This window comes from Colias philodice, chromosome 1, assembly GCF_061535455.1.
Source record: "Colias philodice isolate Cphi_HAF_F1 chromosome 1, ilColPhil1 Martin Lab GWU primary, whole genome shotgun sequence".
NCBI classification, from domain to species: domain Eukaryota; kingdom Metazoa; phylum Arthropoda; class Insecta; order Lepidoptera; family Pieridae; genus Colias; species Colias philodice.
In genome coordinates, this window is record NC_143086.1 from 740,251 (window position 1) to 763,416 (window position 23,166).

The 23,166-nt window shown below is 37.8% G+C and overlaps 3 protein-coding genes across 7 annotated transcripts in view; 1 reads left to right on the forward strand and 2 right to left on the reverse strand.

Annotated features, from left to right (window-relative positions):
* The window catches only part of LOC149490949 (eukaryotic translation initiation factor 4 gamma 3-like), a 59,926-nt gene extending 50,042 nt beyond the window's left edge, over nucleotides 1-9,884 (forward strand). For all 5 annotated transcript variants that reach the window (XM_089695653.1, XM_089695662.1, XM_089695670.1 and 2 more), the window contains 10 exons: nucleotides 367-552; nucleotides 1,924-2,080; nucleotides 2,397-2,477; nucleotides 2,807-3,077; nucleotides 3,836-4,022; nucleotides 4,667-4,843; nucleotides 5,255-5,410; nucleotides 8,361-8,580; nucleotides 9,286-9,387; nucleotides 9,722-9,884. In XM_089695653.1, coding sequence (XP_089551779.1) covers nucleotides 367-552; nucleotides 1,924-2,080; nucleotides 2,397-2,477; nucleotides 2,807-3,077; nucleotides 3,836-4,022; nucleotides 4,667-4,843; nucleotides 5,255-5,410; nucleotides 8,361-8,580; nucleotides 9,286-9,387; nucleotides 9,722-9,801 — 1,617 coding nt within the window. In that variant the 3' untranslated portion in view covers nucleotides 9,802-9,884. The remainder of the gene's footprint in view (nucleotides 1-366; nucleotides 553-1,923; nucleotides 2,081-2,396; nucleotides 2,478-2,806; nucleotides 3,078-3,835; nucleotides 4,023-4,666; nucleotides 4,844-5,254; nucleotides 5,411-8,360; nucleotides 8,581-9,285; nucleotides 9,388-9,721) is intronic.
* A 2,139-nt stretch (nucleotides 9,885-12,023) lies between these two features.
* On the reverse strand, nucleotides 12,024-22,340 carry LOC149490950 (uncharacterized). The gene is made up of 10 exons (XM_089700465.1): nucleotides 22,331-22,340; nucleotides 21,753-21,948; nucleotides 20,992-21,205; nucleotides 20,416-20,537; nucleotides 19,796-19,974; nucleotides 15,544-15,716; nucleotides 14,897-15,029; nucleotides 14,319-14,480; nucleotides 13,645-13,800; nucleotides 12,024-12,169 (listed from the first exon to the last, which is right to left on the reverse strand). The coding sequence occupies exons 1-10, from the start codon at nucleotides 22,338-22,340 to the stop codon at nucleotides 12,024-12,026; spliced, it is 1,491 nt and encodes a 496-aa protein (XP_089556591.1).
* LOC149490951 (uncharacterized) lies at nucleotides 16,013-16,916 on the reverse strand. The gene is made up of 2 exons (XM_089698735.1): nucleotides 16,676-16,916; nucleotides 16,013-16,458 (listed from the first exon to the last, which is right to left on the reverse strand). The coding sequence occupies exons 1-2, from the start codon at nucleotides 16,912-16,914 to the stop codon at nucleotides 16,053-16,055; spliced, it is 645 nt and encodes a 214-aa protein (XP_089554861.1). The 5' UTR covers nucleotides 16,915-16,916; the 3' UTR covers nucleotides 16,013-16,052.
* Nucleotides 22,341-23,166: the final 826 nt, after the last annotated feature.

Sequence of the window (23,166 nt, forward strand, 5' to 3'; positions counted from 1 at the left end):
AAGTTTTCTAATGGTGCATCGACACATGCCCGGCGACACGGCCGGCGGCACGGCAATAACTAGTAGGATGTAAAAGTAATTTAGTCCTACTAATATTTGTGAGGATGGAGAAACTTTTTTTACTTTCATGTAAAAACTACTAAACCGATTACAATGAAATTTGCTATGTAGGTAGCTGAATACCCAGAATAAGACACTGCTATGGGAACAATGCGGGTTTTTGTTTAACCCCTTGACCACCGAGCGGCCAGATCCGGCCGCGACACAATAGATTTTCTATTGTGTCTGTGATTCCGGGGCCTGATGGATTAAAAACTTGGGCGGTAATCTAGTGTAGTAGGATATAAAGGAGTTTGTTTCGTGCAGCTGATGAACTCGTCGCCGATGGGCGGCGGCGGCGGCGGGTTCCGGCGCGAGGAGGGCGGCGGCCGCAAGCGGGGCGAGGGCCGGCGCGGTCAGGGAGGGAACAACTTCAACGAGTCGCCGTGGAAGCCCACGCCGCGCGCCAACTTCACTGTCGACACCAACAAGCTCAAGATCACCTCGCAGAAGGTATGCCACATAGAGATCACTAACACCAGTTTACGACACAGGTGACGACTCTCCTTGTTTGACTACTGTTAACATAAAAATAACCTTCCCTATGGGGCTAGACAAGTGGCTTTCTATTAGCGTAAAGTTTAATAAAATAGATTACGCCGTCAGTACACCGACGCATTCGCGTGCGGCAGCGAATCCCTGCGAAACTACTGCGTAGCGAAATATCTGCGGAACTAAGGTTCCGCACAGCTAAACAGCAATGTTTTCGCAACTTTTTCGCAATGCGTCTGTGTAATGGCCATTTCGCAGTTCCTTGCGAAACAATACTGACAAGGACGCAACTATTTCATCTATCTATGTGCTAGAGTGAGACATATCATATGCGAAAACCTGCCACACTACTGACAGATTTTTCGTTGTTTCGCTGCCGCACGCGAATGCGTCGGTGTACTAACGGCGTTATGAATGTATGAGATTGACATAATCAATCGTCGTCGTCGTCGTCGTAATCAAACGTTAATCTCATACATTCATAATCTATTCTATTGAACTTAACGCTAATAGAAAGCCACTTGTCTAGGGGGGCAGGTGACGACTCTCCTCGTTTCACTACTGTTAACATAAAAATAACCTGTGTTAATTCCTTTATTGCTCACGTGGAAATATTCCTTTATTTGTAGATTCGTTAGGTCTGAAAATGTTAATGATATGGTAGCGACTACAATCAGACTACCAGCTCCTTTGAAGGCTGACTTAAATAGACTGTTACTAATTTACTTTTAAAATATTTGTAAACAGTCAAAAATGACTATGATCCTAAAATGCATCAACTATTATTAAATATGAATTTATTTTGGACAACTGAATGTAATTAGAAGGAGTTGTGTATGAACATATACACATTCACTATTTTTAAACTCTTGACACATTCATTATTTTTAACCACTTGACACCAATGTTTCAATGGTGCAACTTCACTTATTCTACAATGGATCCTGTGACAAATTAAGAAACATTATCCTATTAGAGGGATACGCCATCCATAATCATTCATTTGAGGTTCCGAATTAAACGAAATTGTCACACTATTCCATAGGATACAATAATAATAATATTAGCTTTTATTTCCTTACTTTTACAAAAATTTACACTTTAACTTAAAAATCTTAAAAACTAATATAATTATGTGTATTGTTAGTAACATTTTAGTTATTCTATGTTAGTATTTATCTTATTATTCTATATTGTAATTACCGCTTTGTGCGGTGAAAGCCTCCTCCAAAATTTTCCATTTCTGCCTATCATTAGCCAGTTTCCCAGTGGTTCCCCGGATATTAACATCTATAGGATACAATAGATGTTAATAATGTTTATCTGTGGCAGAACCTGAACACCACGAGGCTGGGGCCACCGACCACCGCGTGGAACCAGGGCTCCGGCGCGAAGAACACGTCGTCGGCCAGCAGCTCGAGCATCAGTCTGAACAAGAACAAGTACAGCATTCTGGAGGTCATGCAGACCGATCCCACCTCCGTCAGAGGTGAGCGCTTGCCCCCTTTCTTGGAGTGTTTTTCATTTATTCGTCAATTATGATCACTGCATGGGTTTTTTTACTTATTTGAAATCAATATAACACTATTTTTCAGCAATGTTTTGTTATGTTTACTATGCATTGAAAGATTTGACGAGTACAGAATGTTTTTGTTTTAATTTATATCTGCAAACTCATTGACTTAAGCAAACAGTAGTGAGCTGAGATAAATATCTCGGATTTCATAGATCTTTTAAAGATATATACACGCTCAACTCTATGTATGTGGTTGGGAGCGAGTTTCAATATATCAATGTGTTTGCAGCAAACAAAGATTTGTCGCCGGCTGGATATCAACACTCGAAATCGATCGAGATGGCCTCGTTCAATTCGCGCGGTGACTTCAGTAAGTATTGGTTTTCGTTTTGCAACGCACTAACATGAATTTCATCATTGGGCAACATACTACAAAACACAAAATAAATGCATAATTGTTCAATTATTAAACGAACCATTTCTGTCGCTCAGCCGGCCTGGAGAGTGAGTGATTTTATCTATTAACAAGTTTGTATTTATAGTTATATTGACTGTTTTGATTCGCTTCCTCTTCCCTATCTCTTTTCGTTTTTGGTTCCCGGCTCTGCATGCGATGTTTTGTTGACGCATTTCTGCCGACCGATATTATTATATAGTGTGTGTGTCGAGCGTTGTGTACTGAGCGTGTTGTGTGCGCAGACGCGGGCGGGCGGTCCGGGTCGTCGGGCGGCGGGCGCTCGAGCTCGGGCTCGCGCGCGCCGGCCGCCGCGCCGCCGCCGGAGCCCGCGCCGGCGCCGGCGCCGGTCGCGCAGGAGCCGCTGCCGGACGGCGTGCGCAAGCGCGTCAAGCAGATGGTCGACCTGTGCCTCATGAACCCCGACGACGACGAGATGGTCGAGGAGATCAAGCTGATGCCGCCGCAGCACCACGCGGCTATCATCACTGAGATGATCGAGGTGGCGCTCGAAAAGTGAGTGTTATCATGTATATTGTATATTGGATGGTTTCTATTGGTTTATTGTACATTTTGTAAAATAACTATAAAGATATTTAAATGCAATACGTACATGTATAGTTTTGTGTAGACTAGTTTAAATAGATTTACATGTTATGTATATTTGATTGATTGTTCAAATATAAAATAGGGGTTTGAAATTTTTTGTTTCTATAAAAGGTATATATTGTAAAAACTAATAATGATAATACACAATGACGTCCTGAGTATTGTATGAATATAGTTCTTGTATGAATAACAATCATACAAGACATATGTTATTTCAATGAATATTTCTACAATTACTAAAAGTCACACACAATAGTTTGTTAGCAACATGACTATACGGATGTTACCGCACACCGCACTCACTATAACATAACTGAACCATAGTATTTTCTAATGTTTGATTTTACGCGAGTATTATACATTTAGAAATTAAAGACTTTTTAACGGATTTTAAACGCGATTTATTCATTCTATTATTTTCCCGACGTTTCGAACAGCCAATACTGCCAACATCCGGAAAAATACTCCACATACCAACTACGGAGGAATAGGTGGAGGTAGTTTACAAACAGCAATTTTCGAATGACCGTCAAGACGTATAACATTTTAGTCTCTCCGTGACCACGCTCGCTGTAAAGTGTTCGAAACGTCGGGAAAATAATAGAATGAATAAATCGCGTTTAAAATCCGTTAAAAAGTCTTTAATTTCTAAATAACTCAACCAGGAACGCGAAGGAGATCGCGCAGCTGTCGAAGTCGATAGTGCACGTGGCGAGCACGGGCACGATCTCCGCGGAGCTCCTGCTGGCCGGGCTGGCGGACATATTCGACGCGGCGCCCGACCTGTACATCGACGTGCCGATGCTGTACGACTACCTCGCCAAGTTCCTCGCGCCGCTCATTGAGAAGAAGGTCAGCATCAATGTTAAGATAGGACCTAGGATTTAAAGCTGCCAATTTTAAGTAGATTCCTAGTCAGAGTAGTACCAATTTTACGATGGATTTCAAATCTGTAATAATTGGCAAACTATTTTCAGATAATAATTATATAGATCAATCTATAGTTGTGATTCTTGGATAGGATTGATTAACATCATGAATGTAAAGATGACGGACAAAATTATGGCTGATATTGGTGATTTCATGATGAGATGTTTGTTTAGCAATCAAAAGTTATAGATTTCATTGCATTGTGATAAACTATAAGGTGTTGTAATTTAAATTTGGTCACGTTAAATGTTAGTAAACAATTGTAGTTTTTAGCCAAAATTAAGCTAAACTTTGAAAATGTAACTATACGTAACACCAGTATTGATATAAGTTTTGACGTGACAACGTCTTATAAATTGGTTTGCCGGGTGACACTTCAAGAAACTGCGTTACGCTCCGCTCACGTTATGCGCTCACAATGAGAGCGAGTGAGAGGCACGCGGGCATGGTTAGCCCGCCTAAGAGCGAGAGAGACAGACATAAGAAGTCGTTGTCACGTAAAACTTTCGCCCGTATACCGACTTTACAGGCAACCAATTTTTTAATTTTATCTCTTATCCCTATAGCACATTACCTTTGAGCAAGTGCACCGGGCGTGCGAGACGATCATCTCGTCGAAGCATGGCCACCTTCTTCTGCGGGCCATCTTCAAAGAGCTCAAGGAATCGATGGGCCCAACCTTCACCAAGACCAAGTGGCAGGAGTCAGGCTTGCAGTTCAAGCAATGGATGAATGAGGATCAGGTAAGATCCATATCTTAAGCTAAGCAAGCTTATTAAGGTTAATAATATATAAATGAGTAAACATTTTAGTGTACATATATGTTTGCGATACTAATTGGAAAGCGAAACATATATTTACTTCGAAATAATGTTACAAGCTGCTCGGCTGCTCGGCTTACGGCTGCTTTGTCTATGTATTTAAACAAAATTGCCATGAACATGAGATGTAACATTGTCATTATATGAAGCTTTTATCACTGTCTAGTTATCTATCTCCGAATACAAATATAAAATCATCAAATCGCTCTGTTGTATTATGGAAGAAAGACATACACATTTTCATATACTTTATTTATATGTGAGGTTTATTCTTTGTGAACATTATGAAATATTAGTTTTCCCCACATTTATCTTGTGTTATTTGTCACATAGGTGTCGAAGTGGATTGAGGACAACCGGCTGCAGTACGTGGAGGGCGGCGAGCCGTGCGGCGGCGAGCGGATCGTGACGCCCGCCGAGACGCAGGACAAGCTGCTGCAGCTGATGGACGCGGACGAGAGCTGCGACTGCCTGCGCGGATGGGTGCAGGTACACACACACACACACACGGATAGACTGACACACATACGGACTGATGGACAGACATACACACGGACTGATGGACAGACGGACACACATTAACACACATGGACTGATGGACAAACAGACAAAAGTGTACACAAGAGTTGAGAGAAATACCTGTAAACAGACTGATATAACTGTACACGCATTATTTTTGTCATACGCACATATACGAAGACGAGCGCGACTATGTTTTTTAAGTTACGTGGGAGAGTTTTTGCTAATTGAAAAAAAGTATATATTTTTATATTTTGTAACTCTAAGGTCTTATTCACACGAGAGCTTTCTTAACGTCCGTTAAAAAAGCGTCCAAATAGAACAAATGCATTCCCAAGTATATGTTCACACGTCAGCGCTTTTAAAGCGCGACGCTTTTTTATCGCGCAGTGTTGTATTTTCAACGCTCGGCGTTGGGCGTTAAATAAAATAGACCATAGGAAACTTCTTACTATTATTCAGACGAGCGCTAAAAAAGCGCCTTACCTCAGAGTAACAGCCAATCGTTGTACAGGTGGTATCGCCAAACGCATGTTGGTATCTTGAAGTTTTATTTGAGGCTCCACTATTTCCAACTATTCGTCAAAAGTTGTTATAGACATTCGAAAATAATTAAAAAAATTTCCGGGGTATTGCCTTAACTCTTCGTACAGTGTCACAAACTGCCCTTTTAAGTATCTCTGTTCATTCAGAGGATGTACCCAGAATGCCTTTTGTTTTCTTTTTCGTCTTTTAATAACACAAATCGCTAGTGCCATTAATTTAGCAGAAACCATTTCCACGTCCTACTGAAGCCAGAGACGAGACATGAGTGATTTTAAAGCGTTAGTATGAACAACCACAGAGAGAACGTTTAAAAAGCGCCAACGCCGGGTTTTAACGCAACGCTTTTTTAACTCTCGTGTGAATTAGACCTTAGGAGTGTGAAAAAACACTGCTACGAAATGTATTTCGTGTAGATTTCGATCGAAATGACAAGGTATTGATTTATCATAACCGAGTTGTAAAGTCGTAGTCGCCAAAACTGATTTTCTTTTCCTATTACTTAACCAATCCATAATTTAAAGACTAAACTAAAGAAACACTTAAGAAAACCCAACCAGAAAGTGTTGTTCTTGATATAAACAGCAAAACGATAGTTTTCTGAAAAATATGTTATCGGGAAAATATGTTACGAATCGTGTTTTAAAAAACACGTAATCTAATATGCAAATGTTTAATCATTTCCCATAATATGTAGGTAGACTTTTATAGATTGAAGATTCTGAAATAAATAACAATCTTGACCTACAAAATTGCATATTTTCGTCAGCCGGATATATTTTCCATTTTCATATTTATACGCATTTCAATTTTATAACGTAACATCTATTCTCATGTTCGACATCTAACAAAGGAATATCTAGAAATAGAATTTAATCTAGAAACTAGAACATGTCAGATTTCAATTTCCATTTCAATTCCAATCGCGTCCGTCCGAGCGAAACTAGATTAATATCTCTACATGTCAATCGCACACATGATATATACATTCATCCCTACAACCAGAACTCGGTCCAATTTGCCGGTTCATCGTATGACCTAGAATGTATGAAATCAATACGAGCGTCTGGCCACCTAGCTACCTATAACTCGCTCCCAGGACTATTGATTTTGCCTTACCGCGCCATTCAGACCGTTGTACTATCGTTTGTTTACTATGCGCATTATATTTGTATATTTTATTCCTTTTTGAACGAATTCTCGTTAATTGAAATAGCATTTGTCGTACGCGTAACGAGATTGTACACAAATAATGTTTGTTTTGCTCGATTGTTTACCAATATTCGTTTTGCTCTCGGCAATTAGTCTACGCGAGTGTTTACGAGGAATCTATATTTAATTACATTCGTATTAGCTTTCAATTTCAAGGATTAAAATGTTAGTTTATTTTAGAATTAACAAACAATGAATGGGATAATGGGATTAAAGTTAGTTGAAGTTGAATGGATACAAATAGTGTTTTTTATTTTTATTGATATGAATGGAAAGTTGGATTTATTCTTCGTTTGTAGAAATTTTAATCGGTGTTTTATTGCGACGTTTTCTTTATGACTTTTTTAAGTTATAACCGCTTTGAGGTATATTATTTCCTCGAGATGACTTTATGTACAAGAATGTAATTATGCTCACGTTTGCAGCACAATGTAGGTCACGTTGAGTGGGAATAATGGGAAACGATTTCCTTTGTGTTTAAAGTTACGTGAGACTTTGTTGCATTCAAAATTTTATGCTTGTATGGCAAAGGTCGTCGGTTTCAGTCACGGGTATATTGTTATCGGTTCAGACATTTAAAAAATTATCAATTAGAATCAAATGCCACGATGTTTTCATAGATAATTCATGTTTAACAGTGCCATGTATATAATTATGTATTTTGCTAAGGACATTATAACGAATAGATGTTTCAGAAATATTTTTACGTTGTACGTACGTGACCTCGGTACAAAACTTTTATAACAGTGTTATGATATAATTATGTGGTTTATCTCTTCTTAGTCGTACACTCTTGACAGAGTTGTCGTGGTTATGGTGATGGTGCTCTATTCTTGTTAGATGTGGTCACTTCTTTCTTCGCTCCCTGTCCAACAATACGTCTCCGTTTCTCACGATCGGTAGCATTGCGAACACATTCTACAAGGCCGGACTGGGTCGTTTTACCGATAAGGTCCGGTCGGTCCAACATGTAGGTGAGCGGCCTCGTGATCTTTTGCCCTCAATTTGTTCCTGAACCACAAGTCTCTAAGGAATCCTTATTTCTGGTGAAGTGGGCAAAGAACTTTTGCATATGCACAATCGACGAAAGCCTATTTTCGATGTTTAGTTCCTTGAGTATCGAGACGTTATGTGATTTATATAGTGTGTATAATGTGGTGTGCAGGACAACATAGGCGCGTCTAGCGGGTCGGAGTGGTTCCTGCGCGCGCTGACGACGGCCTCGGTGACGCACGCGCTGGGCGGGCGCGCGGGCCCGCTGGCCGGCGAGCGGCTCGGCAAGTACGCGCCGCTCGTCGGCGAGTACGCGGCCGGCCAGCTGCCGCGCGAGGTGGCCTGCCTGCTCGCCGTGCAGCGCCTCGTGCACCGCCTGGAGCACCCGCAAGGTACGCACACGCATACACACACACGTACGGACACCCGCACGCATACAACGCAGCGTCTCGTGCACCGCCTCGAGCACCCGCAAAGTACATACACGCACGCATACTTAGGCACGCACACACACGCACCTTGACGCACGTACGCACACACATACACAAAGATACACGTGCACACGCACATACGTTATGCACACACGCATATACATAGTACACGTACACATATACATAGTACACGAGCTGGTGAATGACGGGGGTTCGAGAACAGTCGAGCGCTGTAGGAAATAAATTGATTTTTCAATTCGCATGTTATAACATCAACACTCGAAACTGTGAAGGAAAATATCCTAAGGGAACCGATGAAGATTTCTCTTTCAATATGTGGTCGAATTCAATTATTCGACGACATGTTTGAGAAAGGGAATTCCCTTGTATAAAATCTCTAATACGTACGATGCATAGATATGCATTCGCATAAACGATTGCATCAACAACAAATTATTGATTGAGGTGAAATATTGAGAGTAAAATGTTTCATTGTAAAATGCTTTTACTTATACCAAGTCTTGATTCAAACCCCTTGTCACTAAAATTGATTAAAATCATCTGATCAACCATCATTTAATATATAACAAGACTATGTAATGGTGTATTTTATTTATTGTGTACGATTTATTTCCAAATGTTTCATTTAGTATGTTTTTGTTTCAGGGTTAACATTAGATATATTCCAATATTTACACGAGCAGTACATAATTTCGGTGGAGGGATTCATTGCGTGGGAGCTCTCGGAAAATGAACCAGAAGGGAAAGGTATGTTTTATGCGATATTCTCTTAATTTCTTCCAAATATTTTAATATGCATGTACTGATTGTTTATTCATAGTCTCGGTTGTTTTATTAAATTTTTAACTAGTATGCACATTCTGATTAATTACTATTTTTGCATTCAATTTATGAAATCAATTTATAGACTACTTTTACATTTATAAAAAAAAAAATATCTTTATTGAGTACAAAAATTAATACAGTACAATTACAGTGTGGCTCTGTCTTCCTAGCTATAAATAAAATTTTAACTCCCCACTCATAATGTTGTTGTAAATATGTCAGTTGTTGCGAATACAAAGTGTGGTTGTGTTTGCAGCGGTGATGCTGAAGGCGCTGACGTCGTTCTTCACGAACATCCGGGAGGCGGACATCGAGGACTCGTGCAGCGAGGCCTGACGCGGGCGCTTCGCCCTCGAGGCGCTGCCCTTCCTCCACGCGAGCCCCCTGTACCACATCTACATCTATTAGCTCCGCCCCGGGACGCTCTACTTCCACCAGTAACGATCGATGTACCCCAAATATACCTTATATATTATTACTTGCGAACATATTATATTTAGTATTTACTAGGAACGAATCGATGAAATACAGAGCTTTGCGACTTATATATTTATCTATATATACTAGCTCATTGTTTAGATATATTCGTGGTTTTATATAGTTTTTGTACACGTTATAGATTAGTGAGTAACTCGCGACGAGCGGCTTCCAGCGAGAGCGCTGCTTTACATGCCAAGTATCCGAAGGTACTAACACAAAGCGACGCTTCTCTTTGCGACTATCATATTCGAACGATTTCTTCCAGTACCGCTTTGTTTATGTGATAATACTAAATATAACTGTGTTATTTTTAAATGTTACATGCCTTTTATAAATTTTATATTTATAAGAAAGTATAATATCCAAAAATTTGCCGAATAGCATTAAAGAAGTTTACAAAGGTAGAGTAGAGAAGGGCGGACTAGGGGTCCCGCGGCGATTGTTATACACTTTTATAGGTTCGGGGCGCTCCTACAGATGACTGTAACGTTGTTGATCACTTTATCGCGGAACTGTTCGCGCCGTGGCTCGCCCGCCGACTGTTGTATCATATTCCCTAGTAATAATGGTGTTAGTTATTTATACAAACTTCTTTGAACACGTACTAGTTCGCATTAGTGGCGTTCTACTTTATCGGTTTCGTCGAATCATATATCATTCACGTATCTAACTCATTTATACAGTAGCGAAAATCATGCGATATATCGAAAGTGATTTATTGATAAATTGTGGTACTTTGATTATATTGATAAATTTTATCGAGCCGGATTCTAGTCGTGTTTGCGAATTAACGTTCGTTTATTCTGTACATTTGTTGGTATTTACACGGCCTTCGCCTTAACGCTGTTGACGCCTTGGATGCATTCGTTTTACAACAGTTATTATTCTAATGAAATTTACAATATAATGAAAGTGAGAAATTTTTAATTTTATTTATATACATTTAAAATAGTTAGGCAGGATTATCTCTGAAATAAAGAGAATATTTATGAAATATATAAATTACAGAACGTTAGGAACAATATATAACACCAGTCGTTTTATATACTGAATGCCCGAAAGGGCTTAGATTTTAAAAAGATTATATTATATTATTGCTATATTTAATATATTATAATGGTATATCATCTGTTTCGATTTTAGTAATCGATACTAATGAAATAATGATAAAATGTAAAAAAAATATAGATTCATTTACGTCTTGAATGTTCGTTAGTACCATAATATAATTAGTAGTAATTGAGAATATTTTATTACGAAAGGTTCATTGCTTTTATACATACGTGTAAAAAGAATGTTAACGGTTGTTTGTAAAGTTGTTTATCGAGCGTTGACTGCGGCCGCCCGGTGTTGTTGGTCGGTCGCGGCGTGGCGCGACTCGCGGCACGCGGCACGCGGCTCGCGGCCCGTGACACGCCTCGCGGCCCGTGGCACGCGCCCGTGACACGCGTCCGTGACACGCGCCCGTGACACGCGTCCGTGACACGCGCCCGTGACACGCGTCCGTGACACGCGCCCGTGGCACGCGGCACGAGCGCGCGCTCGCCGCGGCCCGACCCGGCGGCGCCGCAAATTGAAACCTTAATATAACATAAGCAATGAAATATCTGTTCATGATTTGAATTGTATATAAAGTATATCGTAGTGAAATTGTATTTTAATATTATGCGACAGTTGCGTTATTTTTGTAACATTTTAATGGTAAATTCGCGTTACACAGAATATATCAGCATGCAAATTAATGCACTCTTAGAGTTGTAGTTTTATCTTATTTTTTTTTATTTTAATATTTTATTAGTTTGATAAAATCAACAGCGCTAGTTTTTCTGTCTCAAACTGGCGAGCGCTCTAGCCTCCCTTCGCATGTTCATGCTGGCGCTGATTTTATTTTTATTATTTAGCTATTCGTAACAATTAATTGTACGTTATGTAAATAAAACTTTTTATGTCAACTAATTGTACTTTTTATTTCGACGCCATCTTCCACCTCTTCCAAGTTGAGTTCATTAAATAATTAAAACAATTATAGAACAATAAAATGTAAACATTTATTGACGACATAGATCTGAGAGAAAACATTAGTTTTTATAAATTTGCAAGCAAAGTTTTATATCGAACAAGGCCATGATATCCTTGTACTTGTCGCGCAGAGAGCGCAGAGCCTCCGCCCAGCCGGCGCGTGTGCTCTCTTCGTCTTGCACTTGAATGTGGAGCTGCTTCAGTTCTGAGTGATAGAAAAAACTTGATAAATAAGATATTATTAAGAGCCAACAAAACAAGTGAGATAATTCAAAATTAGGTTTTCCTATTATCTAGTGCTGTCGCGCTATGCCTCAAGCCTCCTCCGTAGAGCGCGACAGGGACAACTGCAGCTCGGGCCGAAAATACCTAGGAAAATTACGCAAATTCGACGTTCCGTAGTCCCCTGTTTCCTCCTCAAATACTGGACCGATTTAATTACTTTTTTCATAATTTAGTAGAGAAAAGTATAGGCTATGTTCCTACGTCTTGCTTTTTTTATATAATGTTCAAAAATTAGTTTTATGGAAGACGGAACATAACGGAAAATCTGTCTTATTTCTTACGTTTTGAAAGATTCATATCTTTTTTAATAATTAAGATATGACAAAAGGGAAAACGTAGGGACATGGCTAAAGTTACCATAGATTAATAGGTTCTTTTGTTTGCTCTTAAAATATTTTGGTATGAAGTCGTTGGTGGGTGCCAAGCATAGAAATCTAAATAACAAGACACATAGAAGTGCTATAATGTCATAATTCGTATGAAAACCGCTGTCGCCAAAATCAACACATTTAAACCGATAGCTAAACAGTACACACAAGTAAACTATGCCTTTTATTGGACAGCTTGATTTTAGTGAAAACTAACTTAAATATTAAAATAAGCTTTTAAATATGTATCCTAACGCACGAATTTACGGTTTATTTTAGAATAACATCCCTAAGCATATGAGACGTTTTGTTTATTTTTGCTCCAATACGCAAAAATTCGGCTTTTCTACAACAGAGGTTGTCAATTTTCAATAGATATAACTTTGAACATAAACTCATAGAAATAAGGTTGATTTTTGTGTTAAACGTGATATTAAGAATGGTCATGTGGCATGGTAACCACCTGAGCGGCGACAATGTCACGCGCGCTTACCACTTCTATTGCCTTGTTATTTAGATTTCTATGGTGCCAAGTATAAAGTTTAAAACAAATAAGACCAATAACATATTACTTCAATAATAGTTTTACAATCACAAATAAGCTTCTGAAGGAAATACCTACCTTTTTATCTGCTAGTCAACTAACAAAAATCCTTACAATACATTAGAACCATTGTTGTGACACAATACGAATTACAATTTGTAGGGCAAGGACAACTGTATACTATTTTCTTGGAAAAATACCATGATATGTTTACGCAGTCTAAAGAGAACATTTTTTTAAATGATATCAATCTTAATATGACTAATATTATATAGTAAGTGTACTATATATTAGTCATATTAAGACTACATTTCTATATGTAGGTACTCGATTTAACATTGACTACATGCACAGGACATCTTCAAACAACTTTAATTGCTTTACTCTTGCTTGTATAAGCTATCGGTGCTCCAAGTAAAATATAAATAAATAAACACAAACACACGTATGCCCTAGTTACTCCTTTCACACCAATAAACTCACTTCTAGCCACCCCACAAGCCACCACAGCCAGGGTATCGTCTAGATCCCTCTCGTCCACGAGGCCGGTGTACAGCAGCCGCACCAACCCCGGCAGCAACTCCACGATGCGGCGTAGTGGGAACAACGCGCCGCGCCATTCGTGGATGCTTAGCGTTACTGAATTATAAAATACTAGCTGTGCTCCGCAGTTTTACCCGCAGTGCTCCACTCCTGTTGGTCTTAGCGAGATTATATATAGCCTTCCTCGATAAATGGGCTATCTAACACCGAAAGAATTCAAATTCAAATCGGACCAGTAGTTCCCGAGATTAGCGCGTACAAACAAACTCTTCAGCTTTATAATATTATAGTATAGATGAGAATTTGTTAACGTCCGGTCGATATAAATTCCTAGCTGTTAAATTTTAACACTATGTAAATTATAGGAATAACTAGGAAAAAAAAGCAAAGGCAACTTTTTATAACTGTCACTGGACACTTCTCCAGACGACTTGCTAGACCTTCAAAAATTACTGAATATTTATTCAATACAAATAAACGTTAATTAAACTATTATTTTCACGATCTTAGGTAATGATAAACACACTATAAACGACAAGATACATTTCTACACATACTTACTGCATTAATTACATGTTGAAGTCGAGTCAGAGAGAGGTCTATACAGTTCTCACCCAAAGTATCACCATATCTATACGCAACGTGCCGCACAAAGCAGCTGAGGTCGCTAGCGGGCCCCGCGTGGCGCAGCTCGAGCCCGCGCTGCAGGTGCGCCTCGCGGAGCGGCGCGCTCGGCGACAAGAAGCGGCGCACGTTGTCGTACTCGCGGATACGGACTATTTTAAGTGTAGTCGATTGATTGTTTGGTTGGGTAATAATATTTTGATCCCCTATCTCAAGTTTTAACCTCATAATTTAGATTTACGAGGAAATAAGCTACTTGTCTAATATGTCTATAGGTTGTAATGATACCTAATTAGCTGAAAATATCTTTAGGTGTTACTTCAATCATCTAATAGGGGACGTTGGTTGATACGATGGAGGCTCTTAATATACTATATTTCTCTCTTGTTTTTTTTTTATTTCATCACATAAGGATAATATAGGTGGCTCTTGTGTCACCACATATTAAACAAATTAAAATATAAGCGTATTCGCAACCTACTCTTCAACATGAATCTGATTATAAGCGTGATATTAACAATTGATATAATAGTAATCGGCTAAAAATTAGGCAAAAGGAGAGACTGACAAAAAGCCATAAGCAGATACAAGTCAGGGCAGGCGATGCTGACCCGGCGCCACACAGTGTCGGGCACGCCGAGCCCGCCCGCGCCGCGCGCCGGGTCCGCTCGACCCGGGATCTGGTCCTCGCGGCATATCAACTGAATAGCACAATTTACATCAGTGATTTGATTATGCATCCACTGCAGCCTGTTCGTTTACTGATTTAGGAAGTAATTGAACATTTAATTTATATATATAAATTTATTTTATAAGAAAATGTCTGAAGTAGTTAGGTACCTATTATTGGAGGTACCATAAAATAATTTAACAAGATTAAGGAGTTAAATGATAAAATAAATAAGTGAAGGAATGCTAATGAATGTCGTGAGGATTTTTCATTATGCTCGCCTAGCCCCTTTAGCCAAATTAAATGAAACATTATTATCGCCATGTTAACAAGTTAGCAAATAATAATCAAGCTAAGCTTCTCTGGAGCCGTATTATGATCTTTTATTTTATATTATATCTGTCTGGAAATAAGATGTCATAATACAGCCCCTGATCTCTTTCTAGATATATACCTACGTAGCCGTATTTCTAAAATTCAAGTAAAACGTTCAACAAATATTGTCCGCTGCAATCTCTACTACCCGTAATCGCTTTATAATCTACCTGTAATCTAAAGTGTGGGCGCCGCAAGACGGGCAGCAACGCCATCAGCGCGTAGCCCGTCCCGTCCGCGACGTGCGCGTACTCGAGCGCAAGCAGCCGCAGGTTGCGTAGCTCGGCCAGGCTGCGCAGGAAGCAGCGGCGTGTGTTCGGCCGCGGGATGTGCTTGCCGCTACCTGTATATGGGTGGAGATATATGCCGAAGGAGCCGTTTAGATAAAGCTACAGCCAGTATTTCCAAAAAGGTCATGAGAGGCGTGTCGTTAAAAACAAAAGTTTTTAATTTATTTTATTAAAGAAGCTATTTATATTTTATAATGTCTAACTGAAAGCGTAACGGGCTTTCAACATTTCAAGTAAGTTTGTTTTATAATGACACAACCATTCTATCTCACGAGACCAACATTTCTTTACATACATTGCAAATATGTACTATGAAATATCTCAGGAATTAAGAAAGAAAACGGCCACAAATCGAAAAATCTTTTATTGTAAAACCACAAAATAAAATTTCATATCTCTAAAACTTCTTCCAAAATCAACGGCACTTCATCTGAATTACTTTGTGTTTGAAGTTGCGACGATTTTCCATGAGCGGTCGGCAATATATCAGTGGCTGTGCTGTTTTGTATCTTTTTGTATAGAAAATTGGGTAGATTTCGCCTCGCTTCGTCCACCGTTTCCCGGAGACGATCAGCTCCGACCGGGGGACTGTTCATGGTCTCCTCCTGACATTCCCGTACAAGGTCTCTCATCTCGTTGTCTCCGATGGGAGCTATGGCTTGAGAAGCCTTCTCAAGGTGTCTCTTCAAATCATTGTCGATTCGCAGCAACTTTTCTTTGCTGGATTGGGTTCGCCAGGGTCGTTTCGGATCAGGGACGGTGACCACCAAACTTTCCGCTAGTTCTTTTTTTGCTCTGAAACATTGATGTACAAAATCTTTATAACTATGTATTACACAAAATTGTATAAGTCATAAAAATCACAATATTAAGAAATCGATTTTGCTCTAAACTGATTCTTCATGGTCAATTGCAAAATAATTAAGAATGTTATACTCTAGTTAGTCATTACTAAATACAAGCATGCAAGTACCAATATTCTTGTATCTAAACAACTAAATAAAGAATTCACCGTTTACTCTCCGCCAACAGTTCCTTCAATTTCCTTTCATTTTCCTCGAGAAGCTTTTTATCCACCACATAAGGATTTTCATAGACCTGCTCCTCCAAAACTTCTGATTCCACTTCTGAGCCATATTTCTGTTCAAACTCCTTGACCAGACCTGAACATCGCTCTGGTATTCTCATTTCAGGCACCTCTAAATCGTGGAGTAGTTTAGCTAGCTTGGTTTTGTCCTCGTCGGTCGCCATAACATAAATACGTGTTGTCATAGCAACGACAACTTGTTGTCAACAAGGCTATCTTTTTTGATAGGTAGTCTGTGACAACGTGTTTCTGTTCTCCATGGTTCAAATAGAAAGTAGACCATAAGTAGATACTTTTCCATGTATTTTTTTTACTGTTATATAGAAACGGTCGGAATTCATACTAAAATAAAGATTTTATTTAACGCAAGAGATGACGACCGCATATTATAAAAAAAAAGACGGGTTGCACTCCGGGAGTGCCGGAAGAAGTGAAAACTTGGTTATTAACGTTCAGCATGTTTGATATTTTGGAATGGTATCCGTCTTACGCATGGAATATAAGGGCTAAAAAAAAAAACATCCGTCTTACGCTTTTTCGATCAGGCCACGTGTCCTGACGCGAGTTTAAGATTTTATACCCAACGCCGCTAAAGAAGTTTTCACTTCAAAAATAATGAATACTAATTACTTTAAAGTTACCAAGATTCTATTATAGGTAGATAATGTATAGCATCAGGAAGTAAATAATCAGCATCGTAAATATAACACGACTCGACAAAAAAATTTTCGTTCTTTGTCCTAAAGTTTATACTATTATTTTCCAGTTAGTTATGCACAAAAACGAAAAGAAAATACCTTTTTTCGGTATAAAGTTTGCTTTTGTGATAGTTATAATAATAATACTCATTTTTCAATTTTTTCATAAATTTTAATTGATTTTAATATTTTAAAAAGACCACGCGGTGAGAGTGGGGTATTAACGATTACAATGTGCCGCTAGATGGCACCCGAGTGATAAACAACCATCAGGTGTTATTTACAAGCCCAGAATAACTAAAATGTCGTCACGAAAGTGCAAATACGATGCTGATGCATTTTGTTTTATATGTGGTCAATTTATTAAAGTTCGAGACGTGAAATATGAACTAAAGACATCTCACGTTCTCTGTGAAGCCTATGAAGCATATTTTGACTGTCCTGTACGGAATCAAGATAAGCCATGGGCTCCACATGTTGCTTGTAGTTATTGTAAAAGGTGTTTGGAAGGTAAGGCAAATTACAAATTACAAATTTTAAGGCCATGGGCTGCAGGATGTCATTAAAAGTACATATGCTGCATGCTCATTTGGATAAATTTAAAAACAATATGGGAGCCTATTCCGAAGAGCAAGGAGAACGCTTCCATCAGGACATCATGAATTTTGAACAACGCTATCAAGGCCAATACAATGAAAACATGATGGGCGACTATATTTGGGGTTTATTGAGAGAAAGTAGCTATGAACATAAAAGAAAAATTAAAAGTGTGCACTTTTATTGTAGAGCCATTTTAATAGGCAACATTTGACAGTTCAACAAAATTCAACAACGTAACCTAGTAACCACGACATAGAATAACATGATATTTCGTTTTGTTAGAACTGCACATTTGTTTAACTTTTTTCAATTACGATTACATATTTATAATAATAATGACCGATGGAAGTAATTTTAGGACTTGATTTTACTGATAAACCATTCTAAACATAATGAACAATTTCTGATTTAAAGAACTGACGTCGCTACAATTTTGTGTCAATAAACCTTTTTTCTTTTTAAATACCAGAGACGTTACTCTAAAAATCGAAATCTGACATCTAGAATCGAATGCATTGATTACTTGGGAATAAAAATTATCATAAATTATTGACATGTGTTACAAGTTCGATTGACAAATGTTTCAAGTCCGTATCGATTAATTCACTTTAATCGATGTTTTTAAGCAGGTTACCACCCTATGAAGATAAAATTGATAGACGTCAAATGTTGCCTATTAAATTGGCTCTACTATAAGTTATTTCCCACTTTTCTGTGAGCTAATTTGATAGTAAAACTTAATAAAAATAATAAACATTTTTATTTCAATAGTTTTATTTTCAATCAAAAATTAAAATCCGAGATTTTTAAAAATTTCGTTCAATCAGTCTTCTAAGCACAAAAGCAAAGTTTTTCATGCCATATATTTTTTTTCCGTCTAATTACGACCTAAACTACCAAATTTAATGCTTTGCAATCAAAGTCAAATTTCATGGTGACCCGTTGTAATCAGTAGTTAATACCCAAGTATTTTTTGCACTAATAGTAGGTACCTACCGGCGCGGCGGATTGTTTTGGGACATTCTAAACATTTATCGTTATTTATCGTTAAAGGAAGATAAAATCAAGATTTTTTTAAACACACAACAAAAAAGAAAATAAATGAAACAACTTCTCCTTTAAGCTAAGTGTATTTAAATAAAGTAACTTTTATAATTCTTAAATTAGAAATTTCAACATAACACTAAGCAGTTCATTCTTGAACACCTAAACAACATTTCTTCATCACTTGAACTATTTACACCATTTACCATATAATTTAGAGAGGTGTATTATTCAAAAAGGTATTCACACTGAGGGTGGTCACATTTGTAAAGTGCGAGACCATCCCTCCAAAGTACACCCCCAGGGTACCCAGGAGCGCTGCGCAGGGCAACACAATACAGAACAATTTGGCACAAGGCAGCATTAACAGTAACAGTGGTCCACACAGTATCATTGTATTTTTTATTTCTTTATTTTTTTGCGTATTTTTATTTTACTTTCAAATTTTGAAGTGACGCTGTCATGAATTGCACATTTTGTGAGAAAATAAGGCGAAGTTTTTATATAAATAACCGGTGGTAAAGTATATTTATATTTATTGAGGCGATTTTTTATTTAAAAAATATACTACATTTTATAGTAAGTTTATGTGTACCTTTGTATGCTAAATTTGAACTGTGTGCTACATTCATTTACCCATTTACCCATATTAGCTCCACAAGCGTTGAAAACTTAAAAATAACAACATAGCCTTTCTCCTCACCCGTGATATAGCTATAGTTGATTATCAGCGGGTTCTCATTGGGCAGCACGAACCGCCAGAGGAACAGGTACTTCAGGGAGTGGGAGGTGAAGCAGGCGAGCTGCTGGATTAAACGCACGCCCTCCAGCCTGCTGCAGCAGAGGTTCTCCAGGGAAACCAGCTCAAGATCGTCTTGGAAACTGGGTGGATTAAACGCTAATATATGTGAATTTTAGTGGCATATGGCATTACTTGTAGATAATTAAAAAATGTTGTGTGGTTTTATGAAACCACGGTAAAAGTGAAACTGTTCGAACGGTTCCGAACACTGCTTTGTGTAGCGCATGTCGCGTGTCGCGATACACGCGACATGCGCTACACAGACCAAAAAGTTTGAGACGATGTTATACAAGTTTCACTTTAATAAATTTTTTTACTTCTAAAATAGTTGTTTCATTTTTGTAATATTTCTTGGTTTGTATCGTAGACCACAGAAATTATGAGAAAATGTTATATATAAGATTAAATAAACGTATTAACGAATAACTCTTTAAATTGATCTGATGATAACGAACCAAAGCTTATTTGAGTACCACAAACGAATTAGAGAATCACTGGAAAACTATTGTTATCTATTATACCTGATAATATTCCCAAGAAGTCTGAAAAACGTTTGCCTCTTAAAGCAATCTAAGCGATCTACCTTGATCAGCTGATCGCATAGAATGAGTCTGTTTATTTGTACTTGTTCGGCTTCTAATTTCTAAAACATTGAGAGGAGAATTTAGTAAATAATTAAGTTATTTCGAAAATTAACTCTGTAATATTTTCGTATCATGGTAGATTAATATACAGGGTGTCCCACTATTGGTATACTAAGCACGAAGAGACTTGTAGTTTAGCATACACTGATCACGTAAAAAATACTTGAACAACAAAATTACATCAAAAATTTTTTGCTAAATTTTTGTTATGGGTGTACACATAGAGTTTTAAGAATTCATCTATTTGAAAAAAAAATGCGTCGGGAATTTTATAAGTATTTTTTACGAACTCAGCATATGCAAAACTGTAACCTCCTTTGAGCTTAGTATACCAACAGTGGGACACCCTGTATATTCGACTAACATTGCTCTAAAGTCAGACGTATAAACTTTACGTTAGGTAGTTGCTGTGCGATATGTGGTATGATTCTAGTAATTCATAATGTCTTTAACTTTAAGCGTAGTTTCCAAAGACCTATGCAGTTCCCGCATATAGAGAGCTGGTGGTAGTTTCAGGGCTGTATTGGCTTTCCACAAATAACTTCCGAAGCGGGTGGGCATTCTTATGTTTGGGTACTGGTAGGTGAAGAGGACTTTCTCGCAGTGCAGCTCGCCAACGAAGTAACGCTGGACGTCATGGATTGACCAGTAACGGGTATCTGTAGACCTACAGAAGAATTGGTATAATATTTTTCAAATTTAGGCTTTGAACGATAATGTAGTATTCTTACATAAACAAAATTTTAATATATGGTGATATGGAAGGCTGTTGTTGTCCACTGACTCAATGAGTTTGTGCGGTTAAAACATACATAGTCTAAACTGTGTTTAGGTATAGGATGTAGTTATATAGATACTAGATATTTAACTCATTCTTGAATGTCTTCATCAATTCTCGTATATGAAGACCATAACGATGCAAACTATATGTTACTGTTATTTATGTTAAAGGACACTTGATCCATATCTTATTTTATATTCCTACATGCTGACCCCGAACGAAACTGGTTTTGTAAAATAATGTCGTAATTTTTATTGTTGCAATTTGCGATGCTGCTCAATTTTTTATACAGCGCAGCGGTTATATGTAGTTGGAATAAAAATATATGTCTACATATACGTCGAGTACTTTATAGTTTATACAATAACTGAAGTTACCGTCTGTCTTTTACTATGCTTCAATATGCTATGTTTATTGAAAACCAAGATAGCACCTTAATATATCATCATCAGGTAAGATACCGTCCGCGCTCTCCACATAATGCAGCCAAATATGCTGGTTGGTGGTCCAATCGTCAATGGCCAATACCCCCGGGCTGGGCCTGTAGTCCCGGGGCCAAAGGTGCCAACGCACCGCCTCCAAGTGACCGATGATCTTTATACATTTACACTCCTCTAGAAGGAGTAATTTTGTATTGAATAGGAAGGAATTGATGGTAGGATGTGTGTACAGAAAATATATCGAATTTTACGGCTTTAGAAGTGCCATTCTTAAGATAGTTTTCATATATATTTTTAAGTGATTGGATGGATATTAAATAAATACCTAATTATGTAGAAGTTAGAACAGCTGTTCTTATTGAAGTAGTAGTGAAATTGTTAATTTCTCGTATGTCCTGTCCTATGAGCGGCGTTAGTAGCTTACCTACCTTTTAAATATTTGTTGATTTTTCTATGTTTACATTATATTAAATACTGCTTCATGCTTGGTTTTATTTTGTGTTGTTTATAAGCCAAATTGATTTATTTACACGTTACATACTAAAAGCTTTAGTGTAATTTAATAAATTACCTTCTGTCATTCTAGTTTATTTTGTAAATTCTCATGCAATCATTATATTATTTTTGGAATTATTATTGTAAAATATTTCTGAAACCAATACCGCTGATAAGCGCGGTATGATAATAATTTATTGTCGATCTAACTGACGGTAATTGTCATTAATTATTTTTTTTCAAACCAATTGTCTTTGCATTTGCTAGACGTGTTTGCTAGGCTATGTAGTGGCTATGTAGTATTAGATATAACTGTGAGATATTAAGCTTCTTGGCTATGTATACAGGGTGTACCAAAAAGTAGTGATGAACGGAAGCTGAGAGGTAGAGGACCTAGAGGGCTATCCGAATCACCCCCATGTATGTTATGCGATTTTTCGTATTTTCGGAGTTATTACGTTTTTTTCAATTTTTCACCTATCGCCGAGTACGATGATATTTTCACTCATGCTGACGTCAATGATTGCGGAAGATGCTTGATTTTTTTTTGTGTGCTAAGCTGAAAGATAGGCCAATTTAATATGGTAACATTTACTATCGTTAGATCTTTGAATGGAATAAAAAAAAGAATTAAATGGCAAGAAAGATAAAATTACCCAGTATGTTCACCACTTCAAGGGCCCGTAAAAAAATAAAATCACATAAAAAAAGTATTCCGTTTGACTTTTAAAAACTTGCTCTATCTATCAGATAGCTACCCTAAAAATTTCATTTAATTATTGAGAAGGCTTCAATCGAAAAATTTAAATCTAAATGTGGTAAGTGAAAAAATTGAATTAACATGATGATCATTAAAACCAATAAATAGGTGTTTAATTACCAGAAATTTTTAAAATAACCCCGCTGTTGCTC